Source organism: Crocodylus siamensis, chromosome 4, assembly GCF_052110815.1.
Source record: "Crocodylus siamensis isolate JL-2025a chromosome 4, ASM5211081v1, whole genome shotgun sequence".
Taxonomy (NCBI): domain Eukaryota; kingdom Metazoa; phylum Chordata; order Crocodylia; family Crocodylidae; genus Crocodylus; species Crocodylus siamensis.
In genome coordinates, this window is record NC_143398.1 from 156483777 (window position 1) to 156493254 (window position 9478).

Below are 9478 nucleotides of genomic sequence, written 5' to 3' on the forward strand. Positions count from 1 at the left end.
TGCTGTTTTCAGCATGCTCCCACCATCTCTTGCAAGGCTTGTCCTGGGGTAGATGTCATTAAGGAAAAGACTGTCCCTCGAAGATTAAAGATGTGGACAAGTTACTTGGCTAGAAAAGGCCCAGCTGAACAGGAAGTGATCAGCTTTAATGTGGAGCTCCCACTGTGAAGCATGGGAGATGGGCAGCTTGTTTTCTGCTGCAGTTGAGGGAAGACTACCTGTGTCCCCCTCTGAAGCTTAGTAAGCAATTGCTAGTCACCTATCCTCTTACTGGAAGCAGCAGGCCAGCTGAAAGGCTTGTGGTTTGCCAGTAAACCCACCAGATCACGGCATCTGGCATCTGCCCTGAAGCTTCCCTTTGTTTTAATTTAGACAGTCTGAGAGGGGAAGCAAAGGATATTTCCCTATGCATGGAGCAGTGTTTGGGGAGCAGCACTACATGCATGCACAGCCACTATCTATTGAGAGGGCAGGGGCCATGGGGCAACAGCTCCTGTACTGTTTCCAACCCTGGAAGTATGTGTCAAAAACACAATAAACATATATAAATTAATATGGGGTTTATTTCAAGATGCTTTACAGTTCATGGGACATGAGCATAAGCTGCTGTTCTGACCTGAATCTATTAGTTTGGCCAAGTGTTACAGTAGGCCAATGACAGTAAGTATTCATTGCATGACAGGCAAGCTGTTTGACTCTTCACATAAGCAGAAACAAACTTCAACTGTCAGACAAGTTTAATAACTGAAAACATTTAAACAGCCAGTTTGAAAAATGTTTAGTGTGAACACAGGCAAAGTTATGCAAAGTTACAGTGCCACTATTTACCTCCTAAGCTATGACATGTTAGCTTCATGTGCTGCCACCTAACCTTAACATTCAAGAGAATTAGACTTTGAATCCAAAGTAGGAAAATCAGTCTTGCATGAAGTACAATAAAATACTTCACGTGTGATTTTAGTTTCTGTAAGATCATGAGTTAGAGATGGAAGAGACCTATTAGTTTTTTCCATCCCCCTCCCAGGGCAGGATTGTTCCCTACAGTTTATGTAAATTGGACAAATAGTGCTTTGTCCAGTCCACTCTTGGATGTCTGGTGTGAAAGTGGCAGATGCCATATCACAGCAAGACTAAAAAGATTTAATGACTCGGAAGCTTTTCCTAATGCTTAGCTTAAATTCCCTCTTACGTGATTTTGCACATACCACTTGCCTTTAATGTACTCCCAGCTTAGGCTGGATATATGGGTCCTTCTCCTGCCAATGAACATATGGATGGACTCTCTTTCCTATTAGCAGTTTGAAGGTGGGGAGGCCACATGTGGCAAGTCATGTGGATGCAATAGTTTGACCTTCCATAATGAAGGCTCTTGAACTCCCCAGTCTCTCTTCCTTATCCTTGTTGACCAAAACCACCAAGAACTCGACTCCCATCCTTGCTACCCATTGCTGGATTTTAGTGGTTTTAACCTAGTTATCTGCTACCTAGGACACAATGTTCCAGCAGCCTATGGAAGGGACTGTTCCAGGTTCAACTTGCTTTGCTTCAGAGTATTAAAAGTAGCTCTAAGCTTTGGTCCACCACTGTCAAAATACTTTCATAGAATGATCTAAGGATTGTGGTTCTTAGGGAAATTACAAAATGGACCATAAAAAATAATCCTCTGAGAAAAGAAAAGCTGTATCTCTACCAAAAAAATGTACATTAAAAAAGTCTTTCAGCTCTTCAGTTACCAAATCATACTTGGTCTATTGGAAAAGGATCAGAAATAGGTTTTTAGGTGCTTAATTTTTCTTTACAGTCAATCAGGTCATTAAATTCCTTCCTGAGGGCCAATAAATTGTGTCTCAATGGAGACACATCACTCAAGTTTGCAGAAGGGCTTACTTTAGTACAGGTAGAATTATTTCTCTACAATTTCATAAATGTTACACAAGTTACTTTGTCTTTAAAAAAAAGGCAACTGCACTACTAGAGCATTTAGATAATAGTGCAGGAATTAAAGGCAGAGCCTCGTTTGTTACTGCTTTGAGTAGGCACTAGCTTTCCTTTGCCATAGTAACCTGTGAATATAGCTTTCACTTCAATCTTTTTAGAAAGCAGGAGCATCCACATGCCATTGCCAAAGTACTGCAGTTTCCCTCCTCCAATTTCCCCAACTTCATCACCTTTGTTCCCTGCCTTTTCCATCTTGACAAATTCCAGGAGGTCAAAGCCAGTCTGAACTGCTTCTATGCCACTGGCACATCCAAGGGTAATGTGAGCTCGGCTGCCTTTGGGCAGGTTGTCTGTGGGTTGTATCTTGTCAACATCACTTGGCCACAGCAACAGGTCTTGATCGCTCAGATCCACACGAGCACCAGCCGTTTTTGTCGTGATGAACAGTGCAGAGATAGTCAGGGTAAAGGCTTTTCCGTAGGCCGCCTTCACAGCCTGCAGAGAGAAAGGGAGCAAAGAAGAGACTTGAATCTAGAACAAAATTTTGACTGCCTGTAAAAACAGACATTCAGCTTGCAAGTCTATGCAAATCACAGACATCTTCATCTTGTAGCTCTATACTGCTTTCAGTATTTAATATCCAGGAAATAATTTGCATATTTCATTTACACAGCAATGCCTACAAAGAGCTTAATATACACTCAGATCTTTCCATTCTCCAGAAACATCCTGGCTACATGTAATTTTCCACCCCACCTTTCAGTCATCTTAATTCCTGCATTTAACTGGACCCTCAGGCTAATCAACTACTGAAAGGTGTGCAAATGCCTTAAGCAACTCGGGATCAATTAAAACCAACCCTCCTACATCCGAGAAAGCCATGAGAAGCTCTAGCTAGATTGGAGGCAAGCTGAAAACATCAGACATCTCCTCACCACCATTTTTTTCAATCCCAATGAACACCACCCCATCTGCCTCTCTACAGCTTAAAGCCAGGTAAGTCCTCTTGTGATGGAAATGTACACTGTTGCTACAGCAAGCTGCTTGGCCTCTTCTGGCCTGAACGAAGGTAACAAGCCCACTTGAACATGGTACTGGGGGCAAGGGGAAGGGAGTAAAACCCAGCCAGACACTAACTTCTTGTTGTGCGTATTCTTCAGCTCCTGGAGCCTTCCCGAAGTCAGTGTACTTTGTAGTACAGTGCAAGACGCTCGGTGGCCTTTTCACGAAGTAGCTGGTTAGGTCTATTTTAAGTTTGGGATCTTCAATGGCAGGAGCAACTGTAAATATAGATGAGCAAAATTACTACTGAGAAATCAGGGTGTCCCCATTATGCCTCTTCATCCCTATGAACACTGGTTTAAGTTTGTTTAACATTTAATGCTGTTTAGTGCTAAAGATGGCTGGGCTGGAGAAGAAACTGAACTGGATCACATGGCTAGCACAGAGCAGCAAGGCTACTTCTTTAGACCACCCACCCATCTTCCCCGACCATGACTCTGTGTGGGATGCTTTAGGAGCAGGAAAATAATTTGATCTTTTTGGTTCTTGGCTGCTTTGCTGTTTTACTTGGGCCATCAGAGGAAACAACTGGGAATTACTTTGCTACTTCCTGCCTTAGCTGGATTCCAATCTGAGAGCTGTAGCCAAAAGACCCTATGTCCCACTGCCAGCACCTGGAACTGGACTCCATGGGGCACATTGTCCAGAACTTTCCATTAAAAAAAAAATGTGGGGTTTGCTTGCTTATGTAATAACGTATATAAATTACTTTGGCTTCTAGACATTATGTTGCCCAGTATCCTTATCAAGAAAGGTTGTGTTTCAAATTTCAAACTGAACTGGAGGTACGATTTTGAAAGCAGAGTGGGTAAGTTTGCTCAGCCCCTGTGTTTTTTGTTTTGGGTTTTTTTAAGTGGTGATTTGTTTTCCTTGTTAGAGTAAAAGCTTTAAGATACTTAAACATACAGTGTTTAGACTCCTTTTTGAATGCCTTGGAGCTTCCAAGCTCGTCAAGAAAGGCCTGCCCAATCTTCCTCAAGTTCTCAGAAGTTTTTCTGTTCAAAAACCAACCAAAATACATGGGTAGGAATTCTTTCTCCAAGTTTGGCTTCATCTTTTTCAGGTCTTCCACAGACAGTTTCCATTGATTCTTTTCCTTCAGCTGCAAGCAATCCATTTTCCACTGTGTTTTGGGTTCAGCAAAGATGACTTTGTACCGGTACTTGTCAGCAATATCAAAGAGTTGATCCAGCCGCTCCCTTTCATGATGAGTGTCATCCACAACAACAACACTGATGTCTCGCTTGCAACAGTCAACTACATCCTCATCCATCTTTGAATAATCTTCAGGAATGGCACTTCTTACTGCAGGTACAATCTTATAGCTATCAACAGAAATGATCCGGCAGGCATCCTTATATCTGTCTTGAATGGCTTGGGCAAGAGTGGATTTCCCACTGCCTGGTAGACCTCTTAGGATGACAAAGGTTTTAGATTCCTTGATTGTAGAAACAGTATCATCATCATCAAGGAATGGAAACTGCAAGCTTTCAGGCCTCTCTTTTGATGATTGAGTAGACATTTTCCTAAATATTTTAGGCAGGAATGTGTGACTCTTCTTTGTGAAGCCTTTGTTCTGAAATTAAAACAAAAAAAATGTATGTTTTAAACATCCAAAGAAATACAGTCTTTCTGACTGTGAACAATACATCACTGTCTTGGTCCTTATTGGAAACCAGGGGGAGGAGGGGAGGGCTACTTAGAAAGGCAGAAGTGGTCCAGTGATGACTTTAAATGACACTATTATGTCATACATCTATGCCACCATTATTAGACCTCAGCTGCTTTATTCAGCTTACAATGCTTTGAACAATTAACAGAAACTTGTCCCTCAAAGCCTTTCTGCTGGGCCCCACAGCGAGTCAAAAGTACTCCATCTCAACCGAGTAGAAAACTCAAAACTTAAAAGGTGCAAGTCAACTTCCTTTGCTTATTGTTCTGTGGATTGTGCCTTTTCCCTAAGTGCCTATAACTACACTCCTTAAATGCCAGGGAGAATAACATCACTGCAAGCTCCACAGTTCTGGAGGCTCAGTCTCTCCTCTCCCTGCCCCACGTACCAGTTAAGGGTCAAACTCAATTTGGTACATTTGAAAACAGAGGCTACACATTTCCCAAAGTTAAGTTTTTATAAAGACTACGCCAGCCCACGGAAACTTAAAAATAACTCAAAGAGAACCAAAAATCTTGTGCTGCTGCACAACTGCTGATGTTGGGCAAACTCTGTTAAAAATCAAGCTGCAGAGGCTACAAACTAATTTGCTTCAAAGTGAATTTCTGTTTTACTCTTTTTATGCATTAGAAGCACTTGCATCAAGCCTGCATCACTGCCTACACACAACTGATCACGTTTTGTGCCGTGTACCTTGCAATTTGCCAATTCATTACCTTACACCATTCCCACCTGGCTTCCCAGGTATGTACCACATTTTGGTTGTAATGTACTACATCGATCTTATCTACCATTGTATTTATTCCACCCATCCCAGGATGCTCCTGACCAGATTCCAAATGTTCTGATGTACTCTGGTGCTTTCCACAAAACTTGAGACTTTCAGATTTTAACTCTTACTGCTCTTGGCCTATCTTATGACTTACGTTAGGCGTGGCTAACTTGCACAAATGACACAGGCAGCCTCCCAGTATGGCATGTGAGGGGCAGGCAGCACAGTGGCAGATACAGCAGGGAGCATAAAACAGAGCAGCAGATAGGTCAGGGGACTGAAGTGACATGAGGATGGTGTAGGGCTTTATTTATGGTACACCTACCAAAAAGATTGGTTCCCATTGGCCTACCCTGTAATGACAGGCACCTTCAAAATGCCTTGGAGGTGAGAAGTCTAGCAGGAATAATTCCTTGCAGTGTAGTACTTTTGTCAGACATGTACAGGTCTAGGACTGACTTTTGAGGTTTCCTTTTCCCCTCTCAAACTAATAAAGTTGCTTAGAGTCTACAGCAGCAGGGGCTACAGGAAGGACCTTAGAAGGCAGCAGCATATCTGTCAGTCCTTTGCTCTGAGAGCCAAATACACAACGGAGTGGGGTCACTCAAGGCAGATGATGGTCTTTCAAATATAACTGTAACACAGGTCAGGGGAACTAGAAATCCTAAGATGTAATTTGGGCAGGGCTCAATCCAGGAACTGCTGTGATACCAGGGTAATTCAGCATCATGCTATCACACTAGTTTCCTTATCAGTATACTTACGATGGAGGGTAACCTCCTAAATGGCTAAGGAGAAGCTGAGATTTGAATGAAGAAATTTTTTTTTAAAAGCCCATGACTTGAAGATGCATATTTTCAGTTGCAGAGCAGGGGCAGGGACTTCTGAAAATGGAAAGAATTGCTTTTCAGCTTCCTTCTCCAGTTAGCAAGGTAGCCAATTTCCCTGGCAAAAATCTGTGTGCAGCTGGAGCAATAGCTTGGCTTACCAGAATACAACTTATTTATTTCTACAACTAGTTGCTCATATTAGCCAGTAAAAGTGTTGAATCTTAGGAAAGTGAGTGATCTGTACTATTGATGGAAAGTGATCAAAAGCCTTCTCCCACTAAGGACATTTAGTCTGTAAAAGGGAACAGCAGGACTGGGGAAGAAGTGCCTCCAGTATGCATGTGAGATGTGATTACATCTCCCCATCTTTCCTCCTCCTCTTTGCTTGTAAGCATTTTGAAGTAAGAACTGTCTTCCAGTATACCCAGTTTAACATGGTGGGTTAAGCTCTGCTTACACTCTTGAAACCCAGAAATGCAACCCCCTGCAGTCACTCTTAAGTCCTTGGTCTCCGAGCTGCTTGAGAATGGCTCCTAGAGTGACCCCAGATTGGTCTCACTGGCACACTGCCAGATGCTACTAGCACACAAGTCTTCTGCAGCTGGCCACTGCCACAACTGAACTGAACTGAACTTTTCAGGTAGGAAAAGCTTAGCAGGTGTTTGTACTGGCAGCTTGCATGCTTAATCCTTAGCACCAAGGGTAGCGTGCTCACAGTGGAAGACTGCCTTCTAGCTGGTTTTCAGGAAAGATCCAATCTAGATGAGAGACTGACAGAGCCAACCTTTACCCTCCCACCTCCACAACCTTCTCCCCTCAGCGGCTGCATGCTACTCTCCTCCTTCAGAGAGCTTGGCATCTCAGTTCTTCTGCCAGACCCCTTATTCATCCAGCATTCAAGTCCCTTAAGAGTCATTTCAGCCCCATGACTCAAAACAACTAAAAACATCCTTATTTATTGCTTCCCTCCCCTTAATCAGCCTACTTCTTCATCTGAGACAGGGATCCATCCCTTCTTGAATGTCCGGAAAGCACTTAAGCCCACTGCTGGTGTCTACAGCAAACAAAACAATAAGTCCCAATGCTTCAACTAAGTCTTAAAGCAATTCAGTTCTTCCTGCGTGCTGCGCGCTGCTCCTCTACCAGCCTGAGCAGTGAAGGTTGTCTAATTGGTTACATTAGTGCTGGCTTGCAAGAATTAAACTGCAAGGCATGCATGAGCACAAGGCTTTTGCTGCCTATTTTTAGAAACGAAACAGGATGGCAAAACTTCTTAGTTTGGTTTAGTTTCAGCTTCATTTATGATCCCTGTGAACTAGTCAAAGAGAAGCAGCTGGTTGGCAAATGCTCCAGAACACTATTTGTCTAGAGAGAGAGAGAAGGAGCGAGCAGATTTTGGGGGGCATTGTTTTTAAACTTTGTAGTAGGCTTCTGTTAATCTGAGCAGGGGCTGCAAAAATGTTAGCGTATCATGTAAAAGATCAGACAGACTCAAGAGAAACCAGCTACAGAGCTGTTAAACATTTTCCAGCACTAACTTTTAGAGTTTGTTGGCTAGGTAGCCCTTTTTATCCTGTGAGATTTACTTGGCGCATGCGGCCAGTCAAAATTGTACTGCGCTTCTCACCAGCAACCTGCACGATTTAAGTACTTTGCATGTGTGGCCAGTCTGAATTAGTTGCACAAATCACTTGAATCATGCAATACATTTTCACCAGACACATGTGCGAGGCAATTACTTGCACTGGTCACTGATGACACGCACAGTAAATTCCTGTGCACACATGGCCCTTTTAAACTTTTTATTCGCCAGTGACCAGTGCGACGGATGACTTGACAGGTGTGGCCCATCTACTTTAATCGCACCGGTCACCGGTGCATGGCGTAGTGAAGTTTCGACTGGCCACCGACGCAGAGTCACAAATCGCACGGGTCACGGGGGATGGTCACAATAAAGTTTTGACTAGCCACCGGAGTTGAGTCATGTCTCGTGCGGTGCAAAGAGTGACCCGGGCTGTGTGGCCGGTGGAAAGGTTTGTCTCGCAGCTCACCAGGGCATAGCGCAAGGCCGGGCCGAGCCCTCCTGTGGCCCCTGCTCTACGTTATATACATGCTGCAAGTCGACGGGGCAACCACGGGGTGGGCGTGTGGAGTCGCCCACCCCCTCGCTCCCAGGTGAACAGGGCCAGACTCCTTGGCAGGGGTGGGCAGACATGGAAACTTTTATGGCGCGGGTCACCAGTGGCCGGGGCTTCGCGTCATGGACGTAACATCGGCCGACAAGCTGCTCCTGCGCCTTTAAGGCCAGGACGACGCCCGAGCGCCCACTGTCCGCGCACAACACGCGGGGGGACCGCGGCCAGGAGCGCCCCCCACCCCCTCGCCCGGCGGGGGCTGTCCCACCCCTCCCCACCCCGCTCACCATGGTGAGGGCAGCGCCTCCTGTGGCGGCCGCGAGCTGGGACGCGGCTGAGAGCGGAGCGCGGGGAAGCGGCTCTCGGGGAGGGGGGCCCGGCCGCAGCCGTTTTCATACCCCGAGGGGAGAGGGGTGCCCCCCTCAACACACCCACCGGCGGTACCGCCCCAGCGGACGGCCCAACTGCGCCTGCGCGGGGGAAGATGGGGGCTCCGCTGCCCCCTGGTGGCCGGGTTGGGGGCCTGCAGGGAGCGGAGCCGCTCGCGGCGCCTGGCGGGACAGAAATTCCGCGGTCACATGCAGCGCCGCGCAGCCCCGCCCGCAGGGGCTTTCCGCGGGTATCGGGCTGCGCCAGTCTCTGCGCACTGCAACTTGCAGGCCACCGAGCCCAGGCCCTTCCCCGACCTCCCGGGACCCTGCAGAGGTACAAGCCCCCGCTGCGCCTGGGAAGTGTCTAAATAATCGCCTTGTCCCGGGTCAGTCCGGACTGATTCGCGGCCGTTGCCCTGCCAGCTACATGTGCAAGCGATTGTCTCCCCCTCCCCTCCCCCATTAAGCAATGAAGACCCCACATCTTTTGATGCAAGTCAAACCCCCGCACTGTCAGCCCCGAAGTAAACAGATCCCCTGCTTTTAGCCAGTGGCGGTAGCTCATGTTAGACGCTGGATTTTTGAGTGCCTCAGGTAGTGACCTAAAACGATCAATTCAAGCAGGGGGACAATGGAAAACAGCTGAATACCAAAGTGCATGCCCGCCCCTTCCCCCCCGCCCCAGCTCTATGTGTAAG

General features: G+C 46.2%; 1 protein-coding gene across 1 annotated transcript; it reads right to left on the reverse strand.

Moving 5' to 3' along the window:
* Positions 1 to 545: 545 nt before the first annotated feature.
* CNP (2',3'-cyclic nucleotide 3' phosphodiesterase) lies at positions 546 to 8880 on the reverse strand. The gene is made up of 4 exons (XM_090044415.1): positions 8697 to 8880; positions 3907 to 4576; positions 3076 to 3218; positions 546 to 2433 (listed from the first exon to the last, which is right to left on the reverse strand). Exons 1-4 carry the CDS (start codon positions 8697 to 8699, stop codon positions 1981 to 1983), a joined length of 1269 nt encoding a protein of 422 aa, XP_089900541.1. The 5' UTR covers positions 8700 to 8880; the 3' UTR covers positions 546 to 1980.
* Between the last annotated feature and the right edge of the window lie 598 nt (positions 8881 to 9478).

Coding starts and splice junctions, on each gene's coding strand:
- CNP (XM_090044415.1), bottom strand. Junction 3,219..3,906: donor CAAAAAGGAGTCTAAACACT/GTATGTTTAAGT, acceptor CTATATTTACAG/TTGCTCCTGCCATTGAAGAT. Junction 2,434..3,075: donor AAGAATACGCACAACAAGAA/GTTAGTGTCTGG, acceptor TTCTCTCTGCAG/GCTGTGAAGGCGGCCTACGG.